The 15746-nt window shown below is 44.1% G+C and overlaps 1 protein-coding gene across 2 annotated transcripts in view; it reads left to right on the plus strand.

The window, feature by feature from the left end:
- The window catches only part of LOC125446451 (proline-rich transmembrane protein 1-like), a 36279-nt gene extending 21124 nt beyond the window's left edge, over positions 1–15155 (plus strand). For both annotated transcript variants that reach the window (XM_048520049.2, XM_048520048.2), the window contains 2 exons: positions 7776–7961; positions 11345–15155. In XM_048520049.2, coding sequence (XP_048376006.1) covers positions 7776–7961; positions 11345–11521 — 363 coding nt within the window. In that variant the 3' untranslated portion in view covers positions 11522–15155. The remainder of the gene's footprint in view (positions 1–7775; positions 7962–11344) is intronic.
- The last annotated feature ends 591 nt before the right edge of the window (positions 15156–15746 follow it).

Here is a 15746-nt window from a genome sequence, read left to right on the forward strand (position 1 = left end):
AAGCCTCCCAGAGCATCATGAATCTTTGGAATTCCCTTTCCTCAGAAGTCACTGGACTTGAAAAACTTGAAATAATTTTATGGAAGAGATGCATAGATTCTTGATGATTAGGAGGATGAAAGAAGAGCAGGGATGTACTGGAATGTAAAGTTGAGGTTAACATCAGATCAGCCATGATCCTAGTGAAAGGCCTAAGGGCCAAAGGTTTACTGTCGTTCATATTTGAATTTGAAAATAAGACGGAGAAATAAAATTTAAGGCATTTACAGGGAATTCTCTGTCACAATCCTCAATGCTCTTTCTGGTAAATTGAATTGGAAAAATGGGTTTATGGAGGCTCCGGTTATAAACTCAATCCCTTGGGTGTTTTCCATTTCTCTTGGTCTGTAATGCATTGAATGTAGAAAATGCATATTGATTCCTAATGATCAGGAAAATGAATTCCCTGTGTCATGAAGTCATGATTGGAAGTTGTTCTGTGGTGTCTGCTTTTAATCTGATTTTAGGTCCAGTTTAATTGATGAAAGGTTGAATTTTTGCGAGCAGTGTGCCAAAGTGGGTAAAAGCAACCTCAGTAAAGCTCAATAAGGGAAGAAAAAATAAATTGGCTTAGAATCCATACTTAAATTTGGGTTGATTAGAGAGGACAAATAGGAATTGCTGAAGGAAAGTCATGTTTCTCCACACCAGCTAAGTCTGAGGATGGATGGAAGAAGTTGGGATTGTTCCTTGGAGAGAAGGAGGCTGAGATGAGACTTAGAACATAGAACATAGAACATAGAACAGTACAGCACAGAACAGGCCCTTCAGCCCACAATGTTGTGCCGACCATTGATCCTCATGTATGCACCCTCAAATTTCTGTGACCATATGCATGTCCAGCAGTCTCTTAAATGACCCCAATGACCTTGCATCCACAACTGCTGCTGGCAACGCATTCCATGCTCTCACAACTCTCTGTGTAAAGAACCGGCCTCTGACATCCCCTCTATACTTTCCACCAACCAGCTTAAAACTATGACCCCTCGTGCTAGCCATTTCTGCCCTGGGAAATAGTCTCAGGCTATCAACTCTATCTATGCCTCTCATTATCTTGTATACCTCAATGAGGTCCCCTCTCCTCCTCCTTTTCTCCAATGAAAAGAGACCGAGCTCAGTCAACCTCTCTTCATAAGATAAGCCCTCCAGTCCAGGCAGCATCCTGGTAAACCTCCTCTGAACCCTCTCCAAAGCAGCCACATCTTTCCTATAATACGGCGACCAGAACTGGACGCAGTATTCCCAGTGCAGTCTAACCAAAGTTTTATAGAGCTGCAACAAGATCTCATGACTCTTAAACTCAATCCCCCTGTTAATGAAAGCCAAAACACCATATGCTTTCTTAACAACCCTGTCCACTTGGGTGGCCATTTTAAGGGATCTATGTATCTGCACACCAAGATCCCTCTGTTCCTCCACACTGCCAAGAATCCTATCCTTAATCCTGTACTCAGCTTTCAAATTCGACTTTCCAAAATGCATCACCTCGCATTTATCCAGGTTGAACTCCATCTGCGACCTCTCAGCCAATCTCTGCATCCTGTCAATGTCCCGCTGCAGCCTACAACAGCCCTCTATACTGTCAACAACACCTCCGACCTTTGTGTCGTCTGCAAACTTGCTGACCCATCCTTCAATCCCCTCATCCAAGTCATTAATAAAAATTACAAACAGTAGAGGCCCAAGGACAGAGCCCTGTGGAACCCCACTCACCACTGACTTCCAGGCAGAATATTTTCTTTCTACTACCACTTGCTGTCTTTGTTGGCCAGCCAATTCTGTATCCAAGCAGCTAAGTTCCCCTGTATCCCATTCCTCCTGACCTTCTGAATGAGCCTACCATGGGGAACCTTATCAAATGCCTTACTAAAGTCCATATACACCACATCTACAGCTCGACCCTCATCAACTTTTCTAGTCACATCCTCAAAAAACTCGATAAGGTTTGTGAGGCATGACCTATACCCTCACAAAGCCATGTTGACTGAATTAGATCAAGCCATGCTCTTCCATATGGCCATAAATCCTATCCCTCAGAATCCTTTCTAACACCTTGCAGACGACAGATGTGAGACTTACTGGTCTGTAATTGTCGAGGATTTCCCTATTTCCTTTCTTGAGAGAGGAATTACATTTGCCTCTCTCCAGTCCTCAGGTACGACTCCAGTGGAGAGCGAGGAGGCAAAGATCTTCGCAAGTGGCGAAGCAATTTCATTTCTCGCTTCCCAAAGCAGCCGAGGACAAATCTGGTCCGGGCCTGGCGACTTGTCAATCTTAATGTTTGACAAAATTTTCAGCACATCAGCTTCCTCTATCTCTATCCATTCCAGCATACACAACTGCTCTTCAAAGGTTTCATTCACTACTAAGTTTGTTTCTTTCGTAAAGACAGAAGCAAAAAACTCATTAAGGGCTTCCCCTACCTCCTCAGACTCCACACACAAGTTCCCTATGCTATCCCTGATCGGCCCTACTCTTTCTTTGACCATTCTCTTATTCCTCACATAAGTGTAAAATGCCTTTGTGTTTTCCCTGATTCCTTCTGCCAAGCCTTTCTCGTGCCCCCTCCTGGCTCTCCTCAGACCATTTTTCAGCTCCTTCCTTGCCTGCGTGTAATCCTCTCTAGCTGAACTTGACCCTAGCTTCCTCCACCTTATGTAAGCTACCTTCTTCCTTTTCACAAGAAGCTCCACCGCTCTCGTCATCCAAGGTTCCTTTATCTTACCCCTTCTTGCCTGTCTCAGAGGGACATATTTACTCATCACTCGCAACAACTGTTCCTTAAACAGTCTCCACATGTCTATAGTGCCCTTACCATGGAACAATTGCTCCCAGTCCATGCTTTCTAACTCATGTCGAATCGCATCATAGTTTCCTCTTCCCCAATTGAATATCCTCCCATTTTGCCTAATCCTCTCCTTCTCCATAGCTATGTAGAATGTGAGGCAGTTATGGTCACTATCACCAAAATGCTCTCCCACCACAAGATCTGATACCTGCCCCGGCTCGTTTCCGAGCACCAAGTCTAGAATGGCCTCTCCCCTCATCGGCCTGTCAACGTACTGAGTTAGGAAACCCTCCTGAACACACCTTACAAAAATAGCTCCATTCAAATCTTCTGCTCGAAGGAGGTTCCAATCAATATTAGGAAAGTTAAAGTCACCCATTACAACAACCCTACTGCGTCCACACTTTTCCAAAATCTGTCGACCTATGCTTTCTTCAATCTCCCTGCTGCTACTGGGAGGCCTGTACTAAACCCCTAACGAGGTGACTACTCCCTTGCTGTTCCTAATTTCCACCCATACTGACTCAGTAGGCAGATCTTCCTCGACAAAGGAAGCTTCTGTAGCTGTGATACCCTCTCTGATTCGTAGTGCTACACCCCCTCCTCTTTTTCCCCCCTCCCTATTCTTTTTAAATGTTCTAAACCCTGGAACATCCAGCAACCATTCCTGCCCATGAGAAACCCATGTCTCTGTTATGGCCACAACATCATAGCACCAGGTACTGATCCATGCTCTAAGTTCATCGCTTTTATTCCTGATACTCCTTGCATTAAAGCAAACAGACTTTAACCGATCCCTTGGTTCCTTCCCACTAGCTGGTCTACCTCTTGCTACTGCCTCACCTGCATCTACTCTCACCTCCGGTATACAGCTCAGGTTCCCACCCCCCTGCCATACTAGTTTAAACCCTCTCGAACTACTCGAGCAAACCTTCCACCCAGGACATTGGTCCCCTTCCAGTTCAGATGCAACCCGTCCTTCTTGTACAGGTCCGACCTTCCCCAGAAGGCATCCCAATTATCTACATATCTGAAGCCCTCCCTCCTACACCAGCTGCGTAGCCACGTGTTCAGCTGCGCCCGCTCCCTGTTCCTCGCCTCGCTATCTCGTGGCACTGGTAGTAAACCAGAGAACACTACTCTGTTCGTCCTGCTCTGCAGCTTCCATCCTAACTCCCTGAAATCACTTTTATATCCTCAATCCTATTTCTGGCTATATCATTTGTGCCAATATGTAACACGATTTCTGGCTGTTCGGCCTCCCCTTTTAGAACCTTATACACCCGATCGGAGACGTCCCGGACCCTGGCACCAGGGAGGCAACATACCTTCCGGGAATCCCGATCCTGACCACAAAATCTCCTGTCAATTCCCCTAACTATCGAGTCCCCTACCACGAGTACTTTTCTATTCTGCGCCGTTCCCTTCTTTGCCACAGTGTCAGGCTCAGTGCCAGAGAACTGACTACTATGGCTTTCCTCTGGTAGGTCATCCCCCCCAGCAGTATCCAAAACGGTATACTTATTGCTGAGTTTAAAGCTTGTTTAAAGTTTTCAATCAAAGTCATGAGGAATCCAGACAGAGCAGATGGGAGAAAACTATTCTTGCTTGTAAATGGATCGAGAACAAGAGGGCACAGATTTAAAGGAGTTCACAACAGGAGCTAGTGTAATGTGAGAAAAAAACCTTTTTTTCACACCGGGTGGAGTTAGGGTCTAAAATTCTCTGTGAAGAAATTTGGTGGAGGTAGGTTCAACTGAGACATCAAGATGGCATTAGATGCTTATTTGACTGGAAGAAATGAACGAGTTTACTCAGGAAAGGTAGCAGAATTGCACAAAGTCATAATGCTCACTTGTAGAAGCAGCTCAGACGATATGGGCTGAATGGCCTCCTCTTGCTGCGGAACAAATCTGAGATTCCATGAAGTGATGGCAAAGAAGGAGGGGCATTTGAGCAAGTGCGAAAACAGATGATGCCAACATAACAAATGGATATGCTGTAACAAACCTCGGGCGTGGGGGTGGTGCTGGCTTCAGGAACGTGTACATTTAATTTGTGCATTGAAATGGCTAGCCTTGGTGTCTTTAACACATATACCCAGCATAACATCATCTGTGTGGGCTACAGTACAGTGGTCGAGCTGGATGATCAGTCCAGATGCTGTGCATTCCAGTCTCACACTGGCGAGTAATGAAAGTGAATGTCATAAATCATTAACAACAGCCAGATTGTCAAATAAAACAAAATGAGTCAATCATGTTCCTGGGGGCAGGAAAACCTATCAGCTCACAGTTTGTCTGGCCTACATCGTTCTCCATGATCTCTGTAGCTGTGCTGGCAGCTGTGAACTGACTGAGCAATCTGTAAGCAGCAAATTGACAACACAAGGGCTCCAGATGTTTGAGTATAAAAGCTGCCACTCCCCCACCCCCAAACCATTCTCGGTTTTAACAAATGGGAAACCTTGTCAATGCAATTCCTTGCCCTCCCACATGAAGGTACTACAGGAAAAGCAACAGGCGATGTAGCTTCCTCCTACAAGCAGCTGCAGGTTTTGTCTGAGATAACAAGGAGTGAGCTGGATGAACACAGCAGGACAAGCAGCATCAGAGGAACAGGAAAGCAGATGTTTCAGGCCTGGAACCCCTAGGCCCGAAATGTCAAGCTTCCTGCTCCTCTGAAGCTGCTTGGCCTGCTGAGTTCTTCCAGCTCGACACCTTGTTATCTGAGATTCTCCAGCATCTGCAGTTCCTACTATCTCTGCAGGTTTTGTCTGTCTGCATTCCATGAAGCAACTGATGCTAGTCAGTGGCCCTGAGTACTGAATAATTGCTGGTGAGCTGAGGGAGGGCAGCCTCAATGCAAGGCTGGAGCAGAGGGACTGCACTTGCTGCTTTGATGGCCTCAGGGAAGTCTGGAGAGAGGTGCATTGGTTTTGTCAAGGTTCGTCCCCAGCAGCTCCGTGTTGCAGGACTGTGTGCTCTAAGGCCTATTTCCCGGAACACACCCCAAAACGAACATCAACTGCATCTGGAGGATCATCAACTTGGTGAAAGGAAAGGCACTGTTTGGTTTGCTTGAATACTGTTGGTCTTCCAGAGTAAGGAGTTGACCTTAACTGAGTGTTGCAGACTGGCATATTCCAAGGTCCAGGACTTCGTGCTGAAGGATGCTCTAAAGCTTGGTCTAGCTGCAGCCAAGGCACAGTTGTGAAAGACTAACAATTGAAGTCTTTCTGGTCAAGTACAACGGGAGTCCATTCAGTTTTCCGACCCTCCTGGTGCCTCAAACACAGATAAATATTATTTTGCCTAAGTAAGAGATGCCTTGTGTTTGCTCGTTGGAACCTTGGGGTAAGTCATACTCCATCGTTTGTCTGTTTCTCAAAATGCAAAAATGTACAGAATCGAACAACTCTGATGACTATGTATGTATATAACATTTTTATGAATAAAGTATTTTGAAATGTAAAAAGTTTTTAGACGGGTGTTTGTCATCTCATGACAAGATGCTTTTGAACTGAGATGACTGCACAGTGCATCAGCTGTGCCTGTCTCTTGCGTTGGAAAGGTGAATTGTCTCTGGGGAAAACTGAAATTGTTTATTTCAAGGAAAAAAAAGCCAACAAATATTTCTCTTGTCCTCCCTGCTCTCTAGATGTAGAACTAATGTCACACTTTAGCAGGTCAGTAGTAAGACTCGAAAGTGGAAGATGGCTACGATGGTGAATATGAACAGAAACGCTGTGAAGGGATTTGATTCACTTTCTGAACAAGGGTCACTGGACCTGAAATGTTAACTCTAATTATTTTTTTCTTCACAGATGCTGCCAGACCTGCTAAGCTTTTCCAGCAACTTCTGCTTTTGTTCCTGATTTACAGCATCCTCAGAGTTTTCAATTTTTACTTCCATATGTCTCTTTTTGGTTGAATTCCCTGGTAAACACTTTGTTTAGGATATTTCGTAGGATCTGATGTTTGCAGAGATCACAAATTTGCTCTTGTTGCAAGTTACCTTATTGTAGGGAAAAGCCAGGTTGTCTTTGAAATTCCCTCCCTAAAAGGCAGCAGTTTGAATATTGAATCTTTGAATATTTTTACAGCAGAGGTAGACGACTCAGGGGATGAAAGATTATCGGGGATATGCAGAAATGTAGAATATAAATCTGGCTCTCAGTACCACTCAAAATTACGACAGAATAGGTTTTTCTATTTGTTACAGGTGGTACCGTATTGTCCAGAAACCCTTTACCGAGCGGAAGGCGTTTCATTCAAGGTGGCAATGTAGTTCTGAAGAAGGGTCACTGGTTCCGCCCCCCCCCCCCCCCACTGAAAAATAATTAACTATGCTTCTCTCCACAGATGCTGAGTTTCTTTAGCAATTTCTATTTTTGTAGCAATGTACCTCAGCTGGCTTCAGCCCCATTTGGGGCTGGCAGGGCTGGGGGAGTCAAATTGCGACTGGACTCCAGAACTCACAAAGTACGCCCAGAACAAATCCTGCCATCAGAGGACAGGGTTATTAATTGGCCAGCAAATTCACCCTGAGAATAACAGGGTGTACAGCTGGATCTGAAGAAGTGCCTAGGCCCGAAACATCAACTTTCCTGCTCCGTCTGACGCAGCTTGGCCTGCTGTGTTCATCCAGCTCTACACCTTCTTATCTCAAATTCTCCAGCATCTGCAGTTCCTACTATCTCAGATTCACCCTGAAGCCATTTTAGTCGGCCCGCACATCAGGAGGGGATTGGATACAATGCTGACTTCACACCCTGCCCTGATTTATAGTCGTCAATGAAGTGACTGGAGAGTAAGATTAGGCAGGGAGAGGGTGTACAGCTGAAATTCCACGAACTCAGTGCTTTGTGTGTGTCACTGTGGCTCCTGACAATGAAGCCAACCGCAATATTCTTCCATATTATCGACACTTTCTTATTTCATTCCAGTACCCTGCCCCCTACTTGCCTGGATACACTGGAATCACTCCAGGCACGCAGCAGTCTCAGATGCCTTCAGGATTCCGGATCCTGGAGCCACAAAGACCGCCTCATGACTACCTACCCATCGCAGTGCTGACTACAGTGTGCTGCTTCTGGCCAACTGGGATCATTGCCATTATTAAAGCACTGGAGGTAAAATTCTAAGTTCTCAATCACCCCACTCACTCGAAGTAAATCATCAGAGGAAAAGAGAGCCCTGTCAGTGGCCTTATTCCAGCTCTGAGATGCATTCAAGTAATAGATTTAATGGTTTGTGTTTAAAGGAGTTTCCATTCTGTTTGTGTGGTGACAATCCAATCTCACAACATTAAAATCCAACAACACTATATGAAAATTACATTGGGTAATATAGGATTTATAGAAATGCAACAGGCCATTTGGCCCAACCAATACATGCTGGTTAATAAAATGTGAGGCTGGATGAACACAGCAGGCCAAGCAGCATCTCAGGAGCACAAAAGCTGACGTTTCGGGCCTAGACCCTTCATCAGAGAGGGGGATGGGGAGAGGGAACTGGAATAAATAGGGAGAGAGAGGGAGGCGGATCGAAGATGGAGAGTAAATAAGATAGGTGGAGAGAGTGTGATTCCCTGAGGTTGGTCCGGAGGGAGGAGGGTAACTTCTTCAGGTTAGGCATCCCTGGAAGAGGCTTCGCAGGGAGGTTAAAATAGTATCAGAGATAATGGGAACTGCAGATGCTGGAGAATTCCAAGATAATAAAATGTGAGGCTGGATGAACACAGCAGGCCAAGCAGCATCTCAGGAGCACAAAAGCTGACGTTTCGGGCCTAGACCCTTCATCAGAGAGGGGGATGGGGAGAGGGAACTGGAATAAATAGGGAGAGAGGGGGAGGCAGACCGAAGATGGAGAGTAAAGAAGATAGGTGGAGAGAGTGTGATTCCCTGAGGTTGGTCCGGAGGGAGGAGGGTAACTTCTTCAGGTTAGGCATCCCTGGAAGAGGCTTCGCAGGGAGGTTAAAATATTATCAGAGATAATGGGAACTGCAGATGCTGGAGAATTCCAAGATAATAAAATGTGAGGCTGGATGAACACAGCAGGCCAAGCAGCATCTCAGGAGCACAAAAGCTGACGTTTCGGGCCTAGACCCTAACCTGAAGAAGTTACCCTCCTCCCTCCGGACCAACCTCAGGGAATCACACTCTCTCCACCTATCTTCTTTACTCTCCATCTTCGGTCCGCCTCCCCCTCTCTCCCTATTTATTCCAGTTCCCTCTCCCCATCCCCCTCTCTGATGAAGGGTCTAGGCCCGAAACGTCAGCTTTTGTGCTTCTGAGATGCTGCTTGGCCTGCTGTGTTCATCCAGCCTCACGTTTTGTTATCTTGGAATTCTCCAGCATCTGCAGTTCCCATTATCTCTGATACTATTTTAACCTCACTGCGAAGCCTCTTCCAGGGATGCCTAACCTGAAGAAGTTACCCTCCTCCCTCCGGACCAACCTCAGGGAATCACACTCTCTCCACCTATCTTCTTTACTCTCCATCTTTGGTCCGCCTCCCCCTCTCTCACTATTTATTCCAGTTCCCTCTCCCCATCCCCCTCTCTGATGAAGGGTCTAGGCCCGAAACGTCAGCTTTTGTGCTCCTGAGATGCTGCTTGGCCTGCTGTGTTCATCCAGCCTCACATTTTATTATCTTGGAATTCTCCAGCATCTGCAGTTCCCATTATCTCCAATACATGCTGGTGTTTCTGCACCATTCAAGTATTTTTCCTATTTTTCTCTCAAAATGTATCATTGTCACAATTAATTCACTTCTCCTTTAAATGCTTCTCCACCTTCCCCTTTAATACATTTTTGCTATTCACTTCAACTACTTCCTGTGCTCCTGAGTTCTTTATACTCAGACTCTTTGGGTAAAGATATTGCTTCTGTGTTGTCTATTGGATTTCTTGGTGATTATCTCTCTGTATCCAACTTTCAAAAACAAACTCTTCTTGCTATTCTTAGTATTGACTATTCCCCATCTGCTCTTAATTTGGTAACATCAACAAAGGCAACAGCAAGACCATCTATGACTTTTGAAGAAGGGTCTAGGCCCGAAATGTCAGCGTTCCTGCTCTGATGCTGCTTGTCCTGCTGTGTTCATCCAGCTCTACACCTTGTTATCTCAGACCATCTATTTGTAGCTTTGTAAAATCTCCTCACTTCAGTCCTTTCTCAGCTTATCTGAAAGCCCGTGTATTGTCTTTGTTACCACTAGTTGTGTCAATCTCCTACATTCCCCTGCATACAAGATCATCTCAAAATGTGACACTCTGTGGTTTAACTTGTCCCTTTTAACCCCTGTGCTCGTTAACATGTAGTGACAATCTTTTGAGTGCTATCTTGATTTTAATATTATCTCTTGTTTGCAAATCCTTTCAGAATCTTACCCATTCCCTAACTCTGTACTGAACTTCAACTCCACCACCCTGTAAGATATCTGTGGTCATTAAAGCCTGGCCTCCTTGAAAAACTCTGATTTAAATTGCATTGGAGGCTCTGACTTCAGTGTTGAAATCCTACGGTCCAGAATTCTTTCCCCGAACCTCTGAGCCTTGCATTCATTTTTTGTACTTGGAATAAATTAATACGTACTTCCTTGACCAAACTCTTGGCCATTTGACCCAACATCACATGTCTGATCTGATTTATAACACTCTTTTGAAATGCCTCTGTATATTTTATTGCATTAAAGGTGTTCTGTGAATAAATGTTGTGGTTATTTATTGCAATCAGTATTTCAAAGTCGATATCTCTGCTTTTCGTGTCCTCTGTGTATATTCTGCTGTATCTGTGCTGAAGCTTTGATTCTAGTATATGATTCCCATCAGCTTTAATGAGGCTTGGTACATGACAGGGTGAATCACCTCTCAGTTGCTGGTCATCCGACAGCAACTATGATTAGAATCTCATGTCTCTACACATTTACCTTCAAAACCAAAAGCATTGATTTTGAGACCTGTCAGCAGCTGAAGTAACAACAGCTCTTGCCTAAAGTTTACAGCAGATTTGTTCATGCTGACAGTGCTTGTCATAGCCAATATATCACCCACATTGACAGCTTTGAAGAAATAAATCCTGTCTGAGGGAAAAGAGGCCAGACAGTGAATAAATATTAAGGGAAAGGGCTGGAGCAAGAATAAACTCTTTCTGGAAGGGTATCAAACCTCTTTCAGCCCCGCCTCAGTGGATAGACTTCTTATTTCTGAATCAGAAAGTTGTAGGTTCAAGTCCCACTCTAACACCTACATTGACAGTCCCACTGAAGTACTGAGGATGTGCTGTCCTCCCAGAGGTGTAGTTTTTGAGTGGGAGCTTATAACAGAGAATCTGTCTCTTGCTTATGGCAATGAACAAAATCCAATTCCGTAGAGGAACAGGGAAAAGTTCCCCCAGGGTCTTGCCAGTGAGCCGGGGGTGGAAATTGGTGTGAGGTAGGGCACAGTTGACAGGTTTCGGAGCAGATTGATTACGGATGGTCACTAACCAGCTTTATTCTTCCTCCTGAGCAGACGCGGGCAGCGGTGACACGAGGTGATCGTCTATCAGCGGAGATCGCCTCCCGACAGGCTCGCAACTATTCCTTCGTCAGCCTGGCCGTGGGCATTGCTGCCATGGTCCTCTGTGCCATCCTGGTGCTTGTTGTGGTGATTGAGGCCAAACACCATGACACTGAATGGGACCCATAGTTGGGCCAGGGCAGGTATCTGGCACACTGTTGTTTGGGTTCCAAACCCCCCAAAAATTCCCCTGAAGCCTCCAGAAGTGCAAGATTAATCCTCTGGACTCTGTGACACGGACAAAAGCAACATTATGGCATGCCAAGAACAAAGTGGTTTTTTGGTTTTCTCAGAGCATGTTCACTTATTAGTCCAAAAGCATTGGTATTATTGGAATGGTCATGGTTGGGGCAGAATTTAATACTCACGATGGAGGTTTCAGCAACAGCTTGAAAACTAGTGGGAGCCCAGTGCCACCTCTCTTGGTGAAGGCCAGTTTATGCCTTTTTAAATGCCCCATCCCACCTCATGCTAATTAAATGCTTAAATTTACTGCACCAGGTCTCTCATTAGATTAGGGATCCTAAGGGCCAAGTTACACCCTTCCATGCCATGTCTCTCCCCTGCCAGAGGGCTGACAGGTAATTCAAGGTTGGTGGTTTTCCACTGGTGGCAGTGTGCCATCTGTTGTGGTGATTGCTGCAGGCAATTCCTTTGCTGGTGAGCAGAGGGGACATAGGCCAAAAGTGCATGAAGGAGGGAGTGGTGAGGTAGTGGTCATACAGGAGAACGTTTGTCAACAGCAACAGCAAGGTGAGGTGTGACTTTTAGCAGACCCCTACTCCCTGGTGCCAAGTCCCTCAGTCATCGTCTTTGGATAAGATACTGTCCCCTGGAAATCTCTAAGCAAACCTGACAAGGCTTATTTGTTGGCATTCCTGAGAGACAAATTCCTCCCGTCTGCCACTGACTAAATATCAGAAGGGATTGTGATTAAATTGGGATCAAGTACAAATTAATAGACTTGAATCAGCGTTTGGCTGGGTAAAGTGTGCCCACTCCTTTCCTACAAGGACTTCTGCCTATTTAAAAGCCCCATCCACACCTCAGTTCACCAAACTCACCATCAGGGAGGTATTAAATTCTGCTCTTCATGTCTAATCAACAATTTCCTAAGAGCAAAAAAAATCCCTTTAAATAATGCCCACAAGGAAACAGAGTCTATTGAAACAATGTCCAACAGCAAACAGTGTCTATTTGTCTACAATGCCCTGCCGAGACCTCTCTATCTAATCAATAGGATCAATTTTTAAAAATCTTTATGAACTGCACCTTGAGGAAGAGGGCCCAATTCTTGTCTCTGAACGCTGTGTCAGGATTGCCTCTTTAAATGTTCTCATCAACTCAGTGACTGCTTGATATTCCAGTCTCAGAGACTTTGTGATTATGATTTTGGTAATTGCAGGCCATGTTTTGAGTGTAGTTCTTAAATCAATATTGTCAGAGATACTTGTGAAAATCAATTGTAAAACAAGGACTGTGCATGCAAAATACCTACGCCTCAATCAAATTGAGCATTTATATCATTTACAACATTATTTCTCTTCCCCGTGTTGCAAGATATTTCAATCCCTTTGGGAAGAATGCGCTTCAGGCATCGTCAATTGCACTTGTTCCTTCAAGCGTTGTGTTAGGTCATGTTGAAAATTCTTCGGACAGCTCTTGCTCAGTCTGATACCAAAATAAAAGAAACTTTCAGTTCAAATTTATTATTGAAAAGGTAGATTTAGCTAAGCTTATGTGCTGATGTAAAAGTGCTCATGCTGTTTTCAATAATTCACTGTGAAGACAATCCCACGTTATCAGATATAACATAGTGGAGCTGGAGAACACTGCAGGCCAGGTAGCATCAGAGTAGCAGGAAAGCTGATGTTTCAGGTCAGGATCCTTCTTCAGAAATGTGCTGGCATATTTTATCTTACTATCTCTCATATTTTATCAGCTCTGTATGCTGTAGGACTTGCTCTTCCCTCTGTGATCAGTCTGCTTCCTGCTATAGGCTGCAAGGAATCCATTAGTAAATAGTGAGGTTTTGTGCCTTTCCTTGGGTAGGTGTTGAAATTTACACGCTGCTGCCCAACCCCCGCCCCACCTTACAACAGGAGCAATTTATGTTTTCTAGCACCTTTCATGAAGCAAGGGCCCCAACATGTTAAATAGGAGTGAATCTAAGAATGAAAACTGATATTGAGTTATATGAGGTGGGTGATGCATAAAGGTCCTGTGGATCCCATTCAGTGTCATGGTGTTTGCTCAGTTAACGAGATAGGCAAAGATAATTGAGGGGAAAGCAGAATGCAGGACTTGTGTGAGTGAAAGCACACCTGTCAATGGCGGAGATAAAATCTGGAATTATAAATTAGCCTCAGTAGTGTGACTAGCTAAGATTGTTGTAAAAACCCATCTGTTTTCCTAATGTCTTTTAGGAAAGTAAATCTGCCTTCCTTAACTGGTCTGGGCTACATGTGACTTCAGATTCATGGCAACATGGTTGGCTCTTATCGATGCTGCAAAATGGCCAAACAAGCCACTGACTTCCGAACAATTAAGGATGGGCAGCAAATGTTGACCCTACCAGCAATGCCCACATTCCATGGCAGAGTATTCCAAATAAAGTCAGGAACACCCAATGAGCCTGGAGTCATAACAGCAAAGCGACCCCAGAGAAACTGGAGAGCTCCTGGAGCAACCTGTGTACAGGGATGAGAATGTTAAAACCAAGGCATCGCTGGACTGGAAGCCAGTGTAGATTGATAGAGTCGTAAAGGTTTGCAGCATAGGAAAAGGGACTTTGATGCCATTTTGCAACACTTGGCTTTTTATGCCTTGGTATTTCAAGTGCACATCTACAGAATGTAGATATAGGTCACCCAGCACAGGGAAATTGATTTGAGTTTAGATATGGATTACAGAATTCTATATGGGCTCAAATTCACAAAAGCTTCAAAGTAGGAACAGTTCATTGGAATAGTTGAGTCTGGAATTAACAAATTCAGAATTGACAGAGTGCAAAATTCTTTGGGTTGAATGATGGTGAGGAAATGACCATAACGGTAGGGAGGTTGGATGCAGTGATATGCGGTGTAAAGACATCCCACTCTCACCTCAGTTAGGAACCGGTGCAGGACTGGAAGCAGGGAGACCAGCTGAGCTGTACCAGCCTTTATATTGTGTGCTCCAATGATTGGTCAGTCATGAGCTACTTCACTGGCAGATCATGCTTGGGGAACTGAATGATCTTCTCCTGTTTTGCTCCTACACGGGCAAAGGAGAAGGCCTTGGAACCTTCAATTTCTCTGTCCTCAGAATGAATGGCACCACAATAGTCAGGTGGATATGTTATTACATGTGTGTTTGCTGGCCCAATCTAGGTTGGCTTGTTTTGATTCGTTGACTATAATCTGTTATGTGCTATGCCAGAAATACAATTCTTTTGATATTGTATACTGTCAGACCTTATATGATAGATCAAATTCCTTCTCTATTGTATTTATGACTAATCTTACACCATAAATCCAATTGTTCCTGTATTGTTTATACTGTTGTATCCTGTATCCAAAAATTGAATAACTCCAATATTTCATATAGTGACAACTTATATTTTATAAACATGAACTTCTACATTATAAATAAATCAAATGCTATATCCTGTACACTGAAAGTTCCTGTCATTGTCTATTTATTCTGTACTTTGAGGTTGTTTGTAATAATCCAGTTTGATCCTACATTTTGTATACTGCCAACTCCAAGATAATAAATTGAATTGCTTCCATATTCCAAAAGTCATTTCTCTTAAATTCAGTTACTATCATTTTTCTTTACAGTCCAAACCAAGAGGCTGAGATGTACTGGTGAAGTATTAGTTAAAGGTATAATTAGTTAATTGGATTAGCACCTTCATTAACATAGCGTTGAACAAAAATTGTAATGAGCGGCATGTGTTAACATCAAATGTTTATTCGCAACTCGATGGCCTATAGTTTCCACATCAAAATGCATCTTCATGAGGTGATGGTTGCTATGGTGACTTGCGAGCAAACATTATTTTTGTGATTCTTTTTCTTTTGATTTTCTACTCTGCTTTCCTAAATTCCGTCAGGTCTAGATGAGGTAAGCACAGGAAGAATGTTTCCAATGACTGGGGAGTCCACATCAAGGGCAGAAGGGTCACAGGTTATGGGATAATTGATTTCAGACTGAGCTGAGGAGAAATTTTTTCACTCAGAGAGTGGTGGGCCTGTGGAATTTGCTATCGTAGACTACAGTTAATGTCAAAACATGATATGATTTCAAGAAGAAATTGAATAGCCCACTTGGGGCTAAAAGAATCAAAGGATGTGAGGGTAAAACGAGA

Source organism: Stegostoma tigrinum, chromosome 34 (genome assembly GCF_030684315.1).
Source record: "Stegostoma tigrinum isolate sSteTig4 chromosome 34, sSteTig4.hap1, whole genome shotgun sequence".
Taxonomy (NCBI): Eukaryota; Metazoa; Chordata; class Chondrichthyes; order Orectolobiformes; family Stegostomatidae; genus Stegostoma; species Stegostoma tigrinum.